Below are 16,500 nucleotides of genomic sequence, written 5' to 3'. Positions count from 1 at the left end.
CAGCTATTGATCTATTCTCGAGCCATCATGAATCGGCGTCGGTGGGCTACATGATGTCATCGAGCTGATTGTTTAACACATGCGGTTCTACCTTGAGTCAAACAGCTTAGAAAGTTTTGCAGATTACAGAGCTCTATGCGAGCAACACCTGGAGGACGGGCAACTTTGGCCAAGTTCCCATGCGCCGGGTGAAACTCTAACAGGTAGCCCACCGGCATGTAAGTTGCTGCCCACACCATCTCGTAGCGTCGATTTGTGGTCGTCGACCTCTATACTGGGCAAATGGCATCCCGGCTAGGCCAAAGCAACATGGTTGAACGGTCCTTGTTCTCAAGATGAGGCCGACGATGCAACCAATGGCTGAATCGGCGCAAAGGGCCAAAGGTGGGGAGGGTGATCTTTTGCGTGCCGGCCGCCGTTCGAAGTACCACACAACACCACCATGTGACGACTCCTCTCAGAAAGGCATCCATCCATCTTTCGACACTGCCGGGTTTGACGCTTTGGAGTCGCAAACCGTGGCGGCTCCTCCCGCTGCATATATGTATACAGCGCCCCGGCCAAATGGGTCAACAGGTACCGGGCGGCTTATGACTCGCAAGTACGGATGCCCTCATGTCCAGAAATAGGATGCGGGACACCTTACGACGGGCAGCTGGGCATGGGGCTGCCGAGCTCTTGGGGTTGCATGTCGCCGGTGTTGCCACCCGGGCTGTCGTCACGGATCGACAAAAGCATGAACCTATTGACAGGCCTGGAAGGCGATGCTACCACACGTCGCGATGGCTCGAGCTCGGGCATTGAAGTTGGCAGCTCGGCAGACCGTCACAGGCCTTATTTCTTCGAGGGGGTATTTGGCTTCACAGTTACGAAGTCTAGAAATGGCAAGCTAGTGCGATGCCCCGGTCCAGCCATACAACCAAAATCCCCCGGTAAATGGGCCGCCGGTCTTTTTCTGTATCACGTTAAAGGGGAAGGGGGGGGGGGGGTGTAATGATAACGGCTTTCTCACGTCAACGCCATACTATCCAGTGCCTCGGCTGAGCACCACACAGTCTTGCCTTGCGAGCTTCACCAAAATTCTGCCCAAAGTCTGCCAAAAAACGAAAACTGACACCAAGGTCCCCTTTCCCCTCGTCCTAAGGATCCATCTGCCAAGAGGCGGGACGACGGCGGAGCTACAGCCTGGTTGAAGCTCCTTTGCTCCACGGAGTCCCAGCGAGAACGGCACGGGCAACTGCGCGCACAATCGCGCACGGTAGTATCATTGTCTGAAGAAGTTCCCAGGTCGCCCTGTCCTGAGAAAAGACCGACAAGAAGAAGAAAAAAAGAGTATCTTTTGCAGACCGAGAATTGACAGGGTAGGATAAGGTTTCTGCTCACATCGGACTGGCCAGGAACAAGACCAATTTCTGCTGGGGATGAAGCGAGCGCGCGCGGACACAAACAAACACACACACAGAGGACTGCGAAAAGCCTCTATTCCTACGGATCTCCGGAACAAAGTCTCCTCCGTATGCAGCTACGACACTGCAGGTTCCTCATGCGAGACTATGAACTAGACCACTGCAGAACAGAGATAAAAAACCGGGTATCTGCCCTCCTCGGCCCCTGTCGGGCAGCGAACCCTGCCGGTCATGGTGTCGACTTCTGGGAATCTCCCATCGATCGCTCGTCTAGGATTGTTCTCCCGCTCTCGTGAGGCTTCAATGTTGGGTTCGTGGTGGGAGATGAGGAGGCTCGTGGTGTTCCGGCCCGTACCAGAGCCTCGCACCTGCGTCCCTGCAGGTCGCGAGCCGCGGCTAGGAGGATCATGGTCCGAGACCTGGCGCGAGATCTCTATGGAGTCTCCATAGTCATTTTCAGACAATGGCACTGAAGAACGTGCCGCCAAGTGACTCTTGTTCTCTCGAGAGCTATATCTACGTCGATGGCCAAGCTCGCAATGAACGGGCGCCAGAGTAGACAGCTTGCACTTGGTCCAAGAATCCGTCTGCAATGAATGTTACCCGCTTCCATCAATTACGGGCATTCGTCCACTGCGTACGCCATGCAGGGACACGGTATATGGACAGTTTACACATCAGAGCCACCAGCATGGCAGTTGCGCAGCAAGACTGATGATGTTCCATCTCCATCTGAGGGATATAGCAAACAGATAGATTCCATTTGGTTATTGCGAACCAGTGACCGTTGTGCCGCATAAGGCAGGCGCCAGCAGATCCTTTCAAGATGAACGACACATATGCCAACGTCTATTGATAGACCCGAGGTTCAACTCCAGTCGCCTTCTATCCTTTTAAAAGACAAACGAGCCCACGGATATCCCACTCCAACGCCATCCTGTTGCCTGTGCGAGGACACGGCGAACGGGTATCAAGACGAACAAGCCCCCAGAGCCCAAGGCCGGCATCAAGCCGGCAATATCGGACATTGACAGCAACATGGCCGCCAGATTTCGAACTGCCCTCGTCCGAAAGACTGCCTCTCACGAGCCCCCGAGGAGTATCCCGCTATTTGAAGCTATGGGTAAGCGTCCGAAGCCGTTAGAAGTGACGGAGAGGTGCAATTTGATGGTTCGTGATTTTGTAACCATGTCTGGCACTAAAACGTCTTCGAAGGGCGAGGGGAATGCATGGTGAATATGGGCGCAAGTGCTGTGACAACGTCGAGAAGGGGGGGATAAAACAAGAGAGAAATAAAGTCTACGAGAAAAAGGTCGACCAAAACCGGCAGGCCTTGGCATGAGACGTGAAGGATTTAGGGGAACGGAGGCCACCCGCGAGGCCTGCAGTCGGCGGCGGGAAATGGTTAGAGAGTGGAGGGCATGCTGTGACGAGAGAAGAGAGATGACGAGCAGCTCATATTTGGCCTTTGATATCAACCTTGCGGAACGCTTCGGATCTCGCAGAGTCGAACAGCACTCCGGCTTTGCCGGTCAACAGAGCAATGTACTCTTGTCGTTCCTCGAGGAGGTGCTGGCCGTTGTAATCGAGAATGAACTGAGCCGCATCGACGTCGGACTCGAAGCCGAGTTCCTCCGTGATGAATCGTAACTTTACGTCTGGCTTGTACCTGTGAAAAATTAGCGAGACTGGTCTGCCAACAAAAAGGGTTGAGAGCGGACTTACGCTTTGCAAATGTTGCACAGGGCAGCGAGGCGCTCACGGACGACGAACATGTCCATGAGGTACGCTCCCATGTTGGGAGTGTCGAGGTAAAGCTGGAAGAACTTGTGGTAGTTTCCCAAGGCAAGAGCGGAACGCACCTCAAGCGCGTGCTTGATGGGCCGCTCCTCCTTCTCTGCTGCGGTTAGATCTGCCAAGGCATCATTGAGGCCGGTACGGTTGGCGGTGTGAATGAAATACAGAATGCGATAGGCCTTGAACTCGATGGGGTTCCCTTTCAGTCCCTTGGCGTACAGGGTACGCAGCTGGGTTTGGCACTGATTATACTCACCGAGGTCCCCTTTCTCCAAGGCGATGCGGGCGTGAAGCTCGTATACGGACACTGTGAAGTCGTTCTTGATCCGTTGGACAGTCAAATCTTGGCGCATGGACTTCAGCTGATCGCAGATGTAAGAGTAGTTGCTCTCCTTCTTCCACTTCTTCTTAAGAAGATCCATCGTCTTGTGGAGAACGCGTTCTGGCCGCACCTGGGAAGGAACGGGGGGAGCGGTCAGGCGCAGGTAGCGCTTCTCCAACGTCTCGCTGGTGCCGACAACAGGACCGTCCGAGGGCGGAGGGCTGGGCGAGCGATAGGACGACTTGTAGCCGCCGTCGAAGCGACGTTGGCGCTTCTCCATCTGCTTCTGGAACTTACTTGACTTGGGCAGAGGCTCGTCGAGGCTGGCGCGTTTGTCGGGAGAGGCAAAGGTGATGCGGTCTTCCAAGGCGTTGGATCGGTTGCTGTTAGTAGTACGCCAAGGCACGGCAGAAGACTTGTCATCCGGGGTAAAATCAGACGACTTCCGCTTCTTTGGGTTGGCCGACGGGGTGTTGTCATATCGCGATGCAAAGGGAGACGCAATGTTCATGGAGGAGTTGAGCTGGGATTGACGCTCGTTCTTGATCAGGGCGGCGGGGAAGGGCATTTTCTCCCAGTCGGTGGACTCGAGAGTACCGTTTTCCATGTGTTGTGAAATGGTTTCCTTCAACTTGGCTTCAATGTCGGGGCGAGATACGGACGGATCCATATTGCTAGGGAGGAAAGACTTTTGGACATATTCTCGCACGGAAGGAGGCCATTCAACCTTGCGCGTGGGCGGCACAGGAGCCGCCGGAGCGGTCTGATCGAAGGGAGCAACCATGGGCGACGGCGTCGTGGTGTAGGCAGGTGCGGGTGGGGGAGGATACTGGCCGAAACTTTGTCGAGCCTGGACTGCGGTGTATGCTGGATCTGTTAACAACAGCTTGTTAGCATCGCAACTCGAGACAGGGCGAGGTCGTATGGACGGGAAACAAGACTTACTGGGAGGGTAAGCATAATTGGCAGGAGGAGCGCCGTAAGCGGCGCCTGGAGGTGGCGCCGGAGGCCAGCTGGTGGGCATCATGATGGCGGTTGACGAGGGCTCCAAGGTAAGGTGTTTCTGAATGGGGGATTAGTTTGTAGGGTAACAACGAGTATATTTCTTGGTCGACTACGTGGTAAGCGTTGCCAGCGGCTGTTTGATGTTGGCCTGGATGATGGGAGTGATAAGGGAGGGAAAAAAGAGATGGATGAAGTGAGGTTGGGGATAATCCGGCAAAGGCGGTGGGAATGATGGTGGTCCGTGTGCGGGTTTTCAGGTTAAAATAGCGGAGATGCGCTTAAAGGATTGCCCTCGTGGCCCGCAGCCTGTCATCAGTGGGAACCTAGACACAGGTACATACTCGGACTGATGGGTATCTTAGGTAAGCAAGAACACAGTTCGCGCTAATTTCGAATCGGGGCTATCGCTGTAGTGGGTCGGGTACATCCCACCTCCAAGTGGCGGGGCATCATGTTGGTTGCGAGATAAACTGGCGCCTAGCATGTACTCGGAGTGCGCGATCCGTTGAACCAGCCGGCTACAACAACTTGCCTCTGGACCTTGCGAACGCTGCTGGATTTACAAATACTATCCTTCTTTTTTTACAGGAGACTTCTTGGTTATCTCTATTTCTGCTTCTTCAAAATATGCGCGATCCCTGAACAAGCTGCGAATTCGGCGTCCAACCTCCTAATCCGCCCGAGACGACGAGACCACACCGTCAGCGACGAATGCGACAACTAGTGGCCAACTCAATACCCTTCCATTACTTCGAAAATATCACAGCCACATCTTGCATGAGAACCTCGAAATCCCGGTTACGCTTCTGAACAGATATGACGGATGTTTTTAAAACACATCGACCTCACGACCGCTCTCCGGCCTTCCTACTTACCGGATGAAGTCCTGTTGTTCGTCCAAGACAATGTCGGGCTATACGAGGGGTAAGGACAACCTCGACATATCTCGCATATTGAATCAGCTGCTGACGCAACGGGCTGCTCTGTAGAAATGCCAAGCTTCCCCTACAGCAGAATGGCCAGGTCTACTTGACGTCTCACCGAGTATGCTACGTCGACAAGGTCGAGCCGCGCAAGCATTCCGTCGCCCTCGACCTCAAAGACATCGATTCATACGAGTTCTATGCCGGGTTTCTCAAATCATCCGCGAAGATCACTCTGAAACCCAAGCCATTGAAGCGCTCGTCGCTACAAACGAGAGCGTCTGCGATCTCTTCTCCCGGGAGACCTGGCACTGGGTCTCCTGCTCGATCAGACAGTCCCTACCGACCACCACCGGAACCCGCGAGTGCTGCGACCTGGGTCTGCACCATCTGCACCTTTTCGAACCCGGTCCCGTCCAACTTCGATCCAACAACGGCTAACATCCACACGCCGTTACCGCCATGCCTTGCTTGCGGCATCAAGCCGACGCTGGCGCACGTGCTGAAGGCCTCCATCACCAACGCGACGAGCCGCACTCCGGCGGGGCCTTCAAGCCCCACGGTTAGCTCTCCTCTGTCGATGGGCCCGTGGTCTACATCCACCAGGCCAGGCGACACGGGGTCTCTGCCTCCTTGGCCCGCCGCTTCGAACATCAACGGCACACCGCATAAACCAGCCGATCCGAGCACAACCTTCCAGTGCCCTCGGTGCACGTTCCTGAACCACCCTTCCTTGCTATCCTGCGAGATATGCGGGGCTCCCCTGATATCGCAAGATCTCCCTCAGACGAAGGCGCAAGAACAGACCCAAAGAACAGAGTCGCCAGGGCCGGTCTCGAGCTCGGCTACACCAGGCCAGGATACCGCCGAAAACATCAAGATTTCCTTTCGCGGCGGTGGGGAGAAGATATTCTACGAGCGGCTGAAAGGAGCGCTGACGCAGAGGAAGTGGCTGCTGCAAGGAGCGCCGCCGGTTCCGAAGAGCAACCGGACGATCGACGACAACGGTGCCATTGTACGGACGCCTTCCGCCGTCCCCGAACGTCCCAAGGGCGTTGGTATCGCCGGGCTGGAACAGCGCGGGCTCGACATGCGAAAGAATAACGAGGTGATGATCGGCAGCGCTTTCGAGGACTTGGACGCCCTCATGGCATCGGCCAAGGAGATTGTGGCCCTTGCAGAAAGATTCGCGCGACAGAACGGCGGCAGCGGCGCCGAGGCCAACGCTATCCTGGCCGAGTCGGCGAGTCAGCTCGGACTTGTGACCACAAAAGACATTGTGGGTGGCAGCAGCTCCGAGACGCTGTACCTGTCTGAGCTGTCGAGGAATCTAGCAGAGTTTCTAACGGACGATGCCCGCGGCGTTCTGAAGAAAGCGGGAGGGATCATCAACCTGGTGGATCTTTGGGCCATGTTCAACCGGGCGCGGGGTGGCGTCGAGCTCGTGAGCCCCATGGACTTTGAGAAGGCGGCCCAGATGTGGGAGTCGCTCAAGCTCCCTGTGCGGCTGCGCAAGTTCAAGAGCGGCGTCCTGGTCGTGCAAAGTAGCGAGCGCACGGATGAGACGACGATCAAGGCCCTGGTCTCGTGGCTGGACGACCTCCACGAGTTCCCGCCGGAGAAGGAGCTGGCGTGGGACTGGCGACAGTTCGGGCGCGGCGTCACGGCGCGGGATGCGGCCGAGCGGTTCGGCTGGAGCATCGGCGTGGCCGAGGAGGAGCTGGAGATGGCAGAGGAGAGGGGGGTGCTTTGTCGCGAGGACGGCATCGAGGGCCTCAAGTTCTGGAAGAACTACATCGACACGGGGGACGCGAAGCACCGTCGGCGCAGAAGGCATCACGAAGAGGACGAGGTGGTAAAGGCGCTACGGGAGAGCGGGCTCATGTGAAGGAGGGCTGTTGTTGACACGGTGACTTGGATATCTATTTCTTGTGCCCTCGCCGGCACAACTGCAGACATTAAGCGCATTACTATTCTACAAGTATGTGTGTGTGTGTGTGTGTGTGTGTGTGTGTGTGTGTGTGTATTTGTTCGTTTGTTCGTTCGTGTGTGATGCTGCGGGCGAGGGTTCCCCGGCCTGTCATCTATGAAAGGATCGACCAGTTCCTCCGATCCGCAGCTACGATGAGACCGCCTCCCCCAGTTTCTAGCCATCTAGATGCCAAAGACGAAGCAAGAAAAAGAAAACAAAAAGCAAAACCTATAGCCCAGGAACGCCGCCCATATGAACCCAATGCCCGTGAGATTTGTACACAGCAATGACAAGAAAACGACGCACGACTACCATGTCGACGCTCGATCGCACTTTCATCGACACATCGCGAAGAGAAAGAAACACAGGCTCATGACGTCCTCTCCATTTTATCCATGAGGCTCAGCCTCACCTTGCGGTTGACGACGCCGCCAACGCCGTAGGCCGGGATGATGCGGCAGATGCGGGCCATGGTGCTGATGCCCCAGTTCTTGGCGACGGAGCGCCACCTATCGGCCCACGAGACGGGCGCGCCGGGCACGCCGGGCCGGTTGTAGACGTCGAGGCCCAGCAGGTGCAGCGGGGTGCTTGCGAGCTGGACCATGGCTGGGGCGGCAAACTGGACGACGGTCAGGCCGCTGACCCTCTTGGCCATCTCGTCGCCCATGCGGGAGTTGAGCCAGGGGCCGAGGCGGGGCGGGACGTTGAAGCTGGCGAAGATGGTCATGCAGTCGCGCAGGGTGAAAAGGGCGTAGGTCACGGCGGAGACGGGCCGCGGGGTGGCGCCGGGGGGTCCGAACATGCGGGCGAAGACCTGGTCTTTGTACATGCAGATGCCGATGTTGGCGGCGCTCGAAGCGGCGAACTTTGCGGTACCGGCAGTGACCTCGGAGGCGGGCCGGTTACGGACGGTGGAGGAGGCGGTGTCGAGGGTGTTGGCCGTCAGGTAGGTGCCGCCGTAGAGGGCGAAGATGAGGGCGAAGGGCTTGCTGAGGACGAAGTGGTGCGGGCGGAGGAGAAGCTCCCTGAGGCAGGATCGGACGCAGTCGCCGAGGCCGCGGCGGCCCGAGGCGTTTTCCATTATGGAGCTGGAGGAGGGGAGGGGTGAATGAGTTAGCCGCCTGTTTGTTGTGGGAGAGCTTCCAAGAATGGGAAAGGAGAGGGGAGAAGAGGAAAAGGAAGAAGTGGTATTGCAGGCTTGCTTACCGGTCAATGATGGACACAAGGGGCGCGACCAGCGTGCCGGCGCAGGCGGCGCTGAACAGGTCGGCGCCCAGGCGCAGGCCCAGGTTTTTCGAGTTCCAGGTGGCCTTGGGGTCGGCCGTCTTGGTGTCCATATCGACTTTTTGGGCCAGAGCCAGCGGGCTCGGGGGTTTGATCTTGAGGTTAGGGGGCGCGACGGGGATGGGAGCGAGCCCTTCTGGTCTCGTATCTCGTTCAGCCATGCGGCGCGTTTTGGTGTTCCGTGGGTATTGGACTGGGGGTCTTTTTCGCCTTTTTTGGGGGGGCTCTTCTTTTTCTGAGATTTGTTCGAGCCTCGGGGTGAAGCTCTCGCGAAGGTCGGGAGGGGAAATGCTCCGGCGTCGTGGGTGGTTGGTCGTTAGCTCTTCCCGATGTCGGTTTGTGACGGGTGATGTCAATAACGGTTAGGTCGAGGGTGACGTCTTTGGAAGCGGCGCCGGGAGCTAGGAGCTAGGACGGACGGGATGACGACAAACACGGACAGGAGAGAAGACCAGACGACGTGGAAGAAGATAGAGGGTAGGAGGACGAGGAGAGAAAGCACGGCGATTACCAAGTAGGGACGGCAACGGCGACGGCAACGGCAACGGCAACAAACGGGGTGCGGGTAGGAACAGAGAGAGAAAAGGGACAAGCTGCGGAAGGGGGAGCTATGAATCCATACCGGGAGCAAAAGAAGGAGGGACTACGGATAGACCAGACCCAAAAGACGCAGCGGAATCGTGGTTAGACCCGGGGGGGGGAGGGAAACGCGCCCAGTTATGGGAGTTCCTCGAGCTGCCCAGATAGAAGGGGAAAAAACACGACCCTGCAATCCTGGAGAAGGATGGGAACAAAAAAGTGGATAGTGCGAAGAGGTAGTCGCACGCGCTCCGGGCCAAGTTCTGGCGAATCGCCGTTCAAAAATTTCAGCTTACTGGGGACCGAAGTCGGAGAGAGTCGGTACGACGGGGCCCGAGAGAGGAATGGAACGTCAGCCATTTTGGTCCATGGTCCTTGGGCTGTTTTTGTCGCTTTTTCCCATGTTCTTTTCTTTTGTCTCTCTTTCTCTCGCTCCCTCTCTCTCTCTCACAAACAGTATCTCTCTGGGGCTTGACTCTTCCAGATTGGGGTCCAGAGGCAAGGGTTGTTGGTCGCCAACCTGTCTCTCTGCCTGTAGTGTTATCTAAACCCCGAGAGGCCCGGGAGAGCGTTCCTCGAGTTCCCGTAGGCTGGCCGGGGTCATCTTTTTTTGGAGGAGCCGCGTGCCACTGTTAAACCTGGGTGGGCCTGGGATTGGGGGGTCCTTTAGGTTGGAACCGGGGCTGTGAGTCGGAGAGCGGGACCTGGCAGAGGACCACTGGACCAGTGACGGCAACTGAGACGCTCGTTCTGGTGAATAGTGGGGGTCACACGGGGGGTTGCTCCACGGTGGTGTCCCGTATCAAACGAAACCGCAGGAGCGCGAATCCCCGGAAATGGCATGACTTTGAGTGTGTTCTGGCAGCCGACTGTCGACTTCTTCGGACATGCGCCCTGAAGTAACCAAACGGGAGAGTAAACCCCGTCCGTTGGGGGGAGAAAAAGAAGTGTGGAGCACTTCCTCGTCGGCCACTCTCCCGTTGGCCGTCCGGTTTCCCTCCGGGAACCAGACCCACTTAGCAGCAAGACGAAAAGTCTTGGCTTAGCTAAGCCTTTCGCCGGGGGAGCGACCGGGGGCCCGCGTGTCGAGGTACGTACCGCTTGGCAAATGTATTACCGATTCTTTGTCGTTTCTGGACTCCCCATTCTAAACAACTTACGTACCTTGAGACTAATCGAATCGAGGCAACCGATAAGCTGCATGCACACGACCACAATGACGACAACTCAGAGCGGATATAACGGCGTGTATCAGCCCAGGAGGGACTCGGGATGGGCATCTTTTTGCAAAGCCGCTCGATTTTGGTGACAAACAATCATGCGCAAGGAAATCACCAGGTCAAGATACCAAGGATGCTTGTGGCCTATGGCCTATGACCTGTGGATCGGGGAGGGGGACGTGTTTTGTCAACTTCTCGATTTCATGACATGTCACTTCCTCTACACACCGTATGCCCGCACCGCTTTCGCCCTGAGTCGACTTGGGGGCATGAAACCCACTGTTTCGGCCGGCGCACCGTCTAAGCAGAAGGCTCGACGACCTTGAAGATGGGTGACAGCCTAAACTGCCAGTCCTCCGCCTCCTCGTGCTTTCCGTACGTCTTCAGCGCGCGGCTGAGGATCCGGTACTCGCCGGCGGCCAGCGTCGCCCCGCCCACGAGCTCGTTGCTGATGGAGAGCCAGAACGTCCCGATGGCGCGCGTCAGGTATGTCACGGGGAAGGGGATCCACGACTGCAACCACGGCTCAAAGTATATGGTGAAGCCGACGTGCTTGTTCTTGCCGGCGACGGGTGGGTACACCCAGTCCGAGGACTGCTAGTCCGGGGTGACGATCTGGAGGGAAGGTATCAGCATCCGATCAGAACAACAATGATGACGAGGGGGTAGGCTTACATCGAAGCTCATCTCTCTGGTCGACCACAGGGCGTTGAAGTATAGGTCGGGCATGGCCGGCGACACAAACTCTCTGCCGTCCTCGAATACGTCACCGTAGCCGGCCTGCCCGAAGAAGACGGGGACACCGCGGTGAGTCTCCCAGATTTCGGCATCGTACAGCGAGCCCTTGATACCTGCGCGTCACGTCGTCAGTGTACTCTGCCACTCGCCAAGCTTTTTCACGGTGGTGTCGATCACATACCGAAGTAGGTCGTCTTCACGGCCTCGCCGTTCGATCCAACAATGTGGATGCTGCCGCCGTACATGGCAAGCACGCCCGGCTCGACGTCGTCGGGCTCGGTGAACTCGACGTCGAACGACGCGCGTCCCCCGGCCGGGACCTTGAGCTCCGTGGCGGAGAACTTGACACCCGCCAAGCCTTCGTCGGTCTTGAGGATGGGGTCATAGGAGATCCACGCATCCCCGTACTCCCGGGAGCGTACGGTGCTGGCGGCCTCGTGCCCGATGCTGTACGTCACCGACGTGTTGCCCCTATTCTTGACCGTGATCGTGTGCTTCCCCGCGAAGAACATGGTGTCGTTGAGGTTGATGTTGGCGGGGGAGATGGAGGTGTCGAACGTGACGACCTTGAGGGCGTCGACCAGACCGGCACCCTGCTGAGCGAGAGCGCTGGTGAGATGTCAGTGATCAGTACCGACGATGTGACTGGAGATGGGCAAGGGGTCGAAGACTTACGCTGGGACTGCCGTCCCGTTCCAGTGGTTGACGGACGACCCGCTTGCCACGATGCGGCGGTGGGCGACCTCGGCCGGGTTGCTGCAAAGACGTGACCGCCCACCAACCGACTGGTAGAAAAGTGCGGCAACGCCGGCGATCTGACATGGTTAGACTGGTGCACTCTTCCGTGAGAGGCTCTCATTGACTCACGTAAGGGGTGGCCATGCTGGTGCCGGAGAAGACGGCCCAGCTGCCACTGTTGGTCAGGTAAGTCGACAAAATACGACCGCCTGTTGGTGTGAAAAGGACTTGTCAGTATGCCTGGCCGAATACGGATCATGGGTACATGTCTGACCAGGAGCGGAAATCTCGGGCTTCAAACGACCGTTGAGCGTCGAGCCCCAAGAGCTGAACTCGTTGATGGCAGCTGCCCCGTCATCGATCGCAAAAGCGGCGGCGGGGTTGTACTCGAACTCAAACTCGATGCTGTGGCCAGCCTCGTCCTGCTCCTCGAGCCAGATGCCGTCTTCGTAGTTGATCGCGGCGACTTCGGGTCGTTAGCGTCGCAATCTGCAAAAGCGATCGCATTCAGGTTGAAGATGCCTAAGACTCACATCCAATGGGCTGGTCATCACGGTATACGGCACGCTCCGGGTGCTCGTAGCTAATGTTGGGGTAGTTGTAGTAGAACACCCACTTGACTTGTCCGATCAAGACCGAGTCCATGAGCTGCCACATGTCGGGACAAACAAAAGAATTTCCTCGACTTGAGTAGGAAAGGTCAGTCGCCGAGTCTTCATTGTGAACAGGGGCAACTCACGGGAGGACTAGGATATCGTTTTCGGGGATACCACCGGCCGGCGCGGGGACGTCCCATTCCCAACAAACATCCCAATCACGGCCCACGGGAGGGAGGTAGGCCTTGTATGTTCCACTCCTGTCCCATTGAACTTGGTTATCACTGACATAGTACTGGAAGCCATGTTAAAGAGGGATTCCAAAACATAAGAAGAACACGGCAGGGACTCCTCACGATATCGCGCGACTCGCCGCTGCTAGACTTGGCCACGACCTTGTAAACGGGCTTCTGGGTATGTTGAACGCTACCGACAGTGAGACTTCCATAGGCGTTGGCGAGGTTGCTCGTCAGGAACGGTCCTATTTTGGTGTTAGTAAACCCCTCCCCCTCATTCAGTTCTGGATTTCCATCTATCGCGACCTACCTCGGATGCCAGAGTTGCCAGCGGCGGCCGAAACGAAGGTGCCCTGCTCGGTGATTTTTGTGATGATGGAGGCGACCATGTCTTCGGTGAAGCCGTTGTCGGAGCCGAGCGAGGCGGTGATGATGTCGGCGCCGTCCTCGAACGCCTTGAGGAAGGCCTGACCGATGACGTCGAGCGTGACGCCGTCGCCGCAGCCAAAGACCTTGTAGGCGCGGAGGCGTGCATTGGGCGCGACGCCGGGCAGGTCCTTGTTGCCGCTGGCGATGATGCCGGCCACGTGGGTGCCGTGGCCGAGGCAGTCCTTGGGGTCGTTGTCGGGGTACAGCACGTTGGGCTCGTCGACGCTGTAGGCGTCCCCGACAAAGTCCCAGCCGGACTCGACCTTGAAGCCCGCGCCGAACTGGCCGCCGAGGTCGGGATGGGTGTAGTCGATGCCACTGTCGATAACGGCGATGATGACATCGCTGCCGTCGTAGCCAAGCTTCTGGGCGTCGTTGACTCGGGTGAGGACGTGGGGGTCCCACTTGTACACGTCGGGGCCTTTGCCGGTGTCTTCAGGCTTGGGCGCGTAGACGATTCCAACGGGCCATACCTTCTTGACTACGTCGAGGGTCTCAATCTCCTCGATGGACTGCGCGGTCTCGTTTAGCACGTCGAACGATGCGCCGTGGAAAAGCTCCGAGGTGAAGTTCAGCGCAGGCACGGCCGTGACGTTAGTGAGCTTGACGGCCTCGTAGAATTCCTCGGTATTCTATACATGGCGGGAGCGAAGCGTCGTGTTAGTGCTTCTCCTGCTTGCTGGTCGTGCAACGCGGCTCTGGCACCGTGAAAGAGGCAGCCGTTCCCAGCACGAAAGCCATAGAAGGGCAATATGTATGCCAGGAGTGAGAAACTTACAGGTGTCCCATCGCGCTTCCTGAACTTGGCCGAACCGGCCTCGGAGAACTCAACCACATAACGGGTCTTTGAGCCGGGGAAGGTGACGTTCGTCCGGTCGAGGCCAGTACCCTCGAGCTGGGCCAGTGCCGAGCCAGACAGGGCCAGGACCGCAGCGAGCACCGACAGGGGAGAGCTGAAGCAGACCATCGCGTAGAGAGTGTAATGCAATAGTATCGCTCCTCATGGTTTCTTTCTCTCGTGTCTTGCTTTGCGGCGGCCACGACGCCCCCCTTTATAGAGGCGTCACAGTCCTCGGAAAAGCGCCTGAAGAGGTGGCCTCATCACCGAGGACCGGCTTGGCCCTCGGAACGAAGCAATGCTACGCGACCGGAGCAGCGATGGAGCAACAGAAGTGCCAGGGTGGTATGGTGCGTTACGGCTACCGACGAGCCCGGCTTCCGCGTTAGGAGGTTCGCACGACGGGGTGCCCTCGGTCCCTCGCGCTTCGGCTGCAACGATCCATTTTTGATTATCAGACGATCAGATTAGATTAGATTTACGCTAGTAAGCGGCGGAGCCTGCATCGTGAGACGACTCTGCTCTCGTGGAGGGCGGGGCGGACATGGACCCTGGTTGTCAAGACGGAGCATTGTTCGTATCCAGGCGGTAGGGCGCAGGAACAAGGTGAATAGGCTACTTGGCAGGGACTGAAGTCGAGAAGACCGGACGATGCCGGAGCGAACAGTCGGGGGACCACCATTGGCAGGCATTTCCTAGGAGGTGTAGAACAATGGAGGCGGATGAAGCAGAAGAGGTGGGAGATGAAAAAGGCAGGAGAGGCAGAGAGGACCAGAGAGGTGATATGTCCGCTTGGAGCTGCGAGCATGGCCATTGAGCATGCCGAGCTGGCCGTCCGAATCTCCCCTCACACGAGATAGAATGCATGGTGAAATTGGCCATGGCCCGAGATGAGCCACAAGTCATGTCGTTGCATGCAGGTACCAGGGGCAGGTCGAAGGGGCCCAATCGGCAAATGTACGAGCTTGGCGATGAAGATATTCGCGCATCTTGGCCGACGAAGGGTGGCTATCTCCTTACACAAGGCAGATGATACCGGTGACGGCGACGGCGACGGTGTCGGTAACAGTGACTGGGAGGGCAAGGTACGGCCTGCTTCAGTACTTGCTCGGGAGCCGACAATCAAACCCGAGCTTTGGTTGTTTTTCACACCATCTGCAGTCAGTCAGTCAGTCCCCCGGCATCGATGCCTTCTAGGGATACCTATTGAAAGTCAACCCGGATTAAGGGAGACAGGCCGTTTTGCGATTATGTCAGTAACGGGGTGAGTCTGATTCTAGAACGGAATTCGCTCTATCTCCCCTTATACAGTGGAGATATGGACCCGTGTAAGGTAGCAAGCGCTACGGGTTAGGCGGCGGCCTGTGCACAGGGTAGTGTGTGGTGTGGGGTCGCCGGTGCATGAGCAGGGATCGGGGCAGCTATCAACACGGAAGCACCACCTGATCGAGGCTTTAAAGCGCTAGGAAACTACAGCTGTTTGATTAAATCACAAATGAAAAGGAACTCATGCATACTGCTGGAGACTGAAATCGTTCCGTTTTCTTTGACGATTGCGTCGACGGCCGATGTGACTTGATGAAGGTGCGGAGAGTAGCAGTTGGAGTCTTGGCCAGAGGGCCGGGTTAATAAGGCCCGAGGGAGAGACAGTGATCCCCCCCGTCTTATCGTGCGGTCTTCGCCAAACCAGGAAGTAGACGGCCGATGTGGTGATCCCCAGCATGCTGCCGGGATGCGATGTCCCTTCAGCCGCTTCCCGGGCATGCTGGCCGGCGTATCGCAGCCGACCACGGCGGCGTTTCTCTGGATCAGAGCTGGTGGAGTGTTCCGATTTGGTCCATCTGTGTTTAGACTCCACTCGCGCATTCCTGTGGACATTGTGTGACAGTATATCTGAGCAGTCCGAGTTATATCTAGACAAGATGTCTCGATGCATACCACCTGAAAACCGCATTTTCTGTTTTCTTTTGTCGTCGGACCAAGCTTGCTCACACATCACTGTCCACCCTGGATCCAAGGTGGCCAGTCCAGGAGGGGGCAGTTGGCATGCAGTGACCCATACGTAACCAGCATTCCTTATTCGATTTTGCCATATCGAATCATGGTACCGTATGCAACACTAACTTGCGAAGCGACAGGACGAAGCTGGTTGAAGTACAGAATTCTGCTGGTAAGAATAGTACGGAGTTGAAGAATCAACTTGACTTACACTTCACTGTTAGGTGCCAGGTGCCTGTACGTCCACTACAGAACGGCTCCACCTACATAGGTACATCAGAGCACCTAATAATGCTGACTCATCCGGCAACCAGAGCGCCGCGTGGATGACAGGACATGGAACACGAATAAGAAGAACAGACAGAGCTCACTGCGCTGCTGCCTGCGCGCACCGGCGGGTTTGCACCACCCTTTCCTGA

General features: G+C 57.1%; 4 protein-coding genes across 4 annotated transcripts; 1 reads left to right on the top strand and 3 right to left on the bottom strand.

The window, feature by feature from the left end:
• Window positions 1-2,027: 2,027 nt before the first annotated feature.
• On the bottom strand, window positions 2,028-4,744 carry CDEST_10686 (Putative proteasome component (PCI) domain, SAC3/GANP/THP3 domain-containing protein). The gene is made up of 3 exons (XM_062926842.1): window positions 4,471-4,744; window positions 3,132-4,398; window positions 2,028-3,075 (listed from the first exon to the last, which is right to left on the bottom strand). The coding sequence occupies exons 1-3, from the start codon at window positions 4,550-4,552 to the stop codon at window positions 2,862-2,864; spliced, it is 1,563 nt and encodes a 520-aa protein (XP_062782893.1). The 5' UTR covers window positions 4,553-4,744; the 3' UTR covers window positions 2,028-2,861.
• A 265-nt stretch (window positions 4,745-5,009) lies between these two features.
• CDEST_10685 (Putative vacuolar protein sorting protein 36, GLUE) lies at window positions 5,010-7,461 on the top strand. Its single transcript, XM_062926841.1, has 2 exons — window positions 5,010-5,454; window positions 5,520-7,461. Exons 1-2 carry the CDS (start codon window positions 5,354-5,356, stop codon window positions 7,339-7,341), a joined length of 1,923 nt encoding a protein of 640 aa, XP_062782892.1. The 5' UTR covers window positions 5,010-5,353; the 3' UTR covers window positions 7,342-7,461.
• Window positions 7,436-9,506, bottom strand: CDEST_10684 (uncharacterized protein). The gene is made up of 2 exons (XM_062926840.1): window positions 8,632-9,506; window positions 7,436-8,513 (listed from the first exon to the last, which is right to left on the bottom strand). The coding sequence occupies exons 1-2, from the start codon at window positions 8,868-8,870 to the stop codon at window positions 7,796-7,798; spliced, it is 957 nt and encodes a 318-aa protein (XP_062782891.1). The 5' UTR covers window positions 8,871-9,506; the 3' UTR covers window positions 7,436-7,795.
• Window positions 9,507-10,808: 1,302 nt separating this feature from the next.
• Window positions 10,809-14,212, bottom strand: CDEST_10683 (Putative peptidase S8/S53 domain, Fn3-like domain, peptidase S8, subtilisin, His-active; the record flags this gene model as incomplete). Its single annotated transcript, XM_062926839.1, has 11 exons — window positions 10,809-11,102; window positions 11,184-11,359; window positions 11,428-11,855; window positions 11,922-12,061; window positions 12,114-12,193; window positions 12,259-12,450; window positions 12,518-12,669; window positions 12,724-12,875; window positions 12,937-13,061; window positions 13,127-13,877; window positions 14,024-14,212. 11 exons carry the CDS (start codon window positions 14,210-14,212, stop codon window positions 10,809-10,811), a joined length of 2,679 nt encoding a protein of 892 aa, XP_062782890.1.
• Between the last annotated feature and the right edge of the window lie 2,288 nt (window positions 14,213-16,500).

This window comes from Colletotrichum destructivum, chromosome 7, assembly GCF_034447905.1.
Source record: "Colletotrichum destructivum chromosome 7, complete sequence".
Lineage (NCBI taxonomy): Eukaryota > Fungi > Ascomycota > Sordariomycetes > Glomerellales > Glomerellaceae > Colletotrichum > Colletotrichum destructivum.
The sequence above is the reverse complement of the archived record's forward strand: the minus strand, read 5'-3'. Positions and strand labels throughout refer to the sequence as shown.

What these genes read in the sequence shown, in the direction of transcription:
- CDEST_10684 (XM_062926840.1), bottom strand. Translation starts at nt 8,870, where the DNA reads ATGGCTGAACGAGATACGAGACCAGAAGGGCTCGCTCCCATCCCCGTC. An exon ending in CTTGTGTCCATCATTGACCG is followed by an intron (nt 8,514 to 8,631) that starts GTAAGCAAGCCT and finishes CCCCTCCTCCAG; the next exon opens with CTCCATAATGGAAAACGCCT.
- CDEST_10686 (XM_062926842.1), bottom strand. Translation starts at nt 4,552, where the DNA reads ATGATGCCCACCAGCTGGCCTCCGGCGCCACCTCCAGGCGCCGCTTAC. An exon ending in CAATTATGCTTACCCTCCCA is followed by an intron (nt 4,399 to 4,470) that starts GTAAGTCTTGTT and finishes TGTTGTTAACAG; the next exon opens with ATCCAGCATACACCGCAGTC. An exon ending in CTGTGCAACATTTGCAAAGC is followed by an intron (nt 3,076 to 3,131) that starts GTAAGTCCGCTC and finishes AATTTTTCACAG; the next exon opens with GTACAAGCCAGACGTAAAGT.
- CDEST_10685 (XM_062926841.1), top strand. Translation starts at nt 5,354, where the DNA reads ATGTTTTTAAAACACATCGACCTCACGACCGCTCTCCGGCCTTCCTAC. An exon ending in AATGTCGGGCTATACGAGGG is followed by an intron (nt 5,455 to 5,519) that starts GTAAGGACAACC and finishes GCTGCTCTGTAG; the next exon opens with AAATGCCAAGCTTCCCCTAC.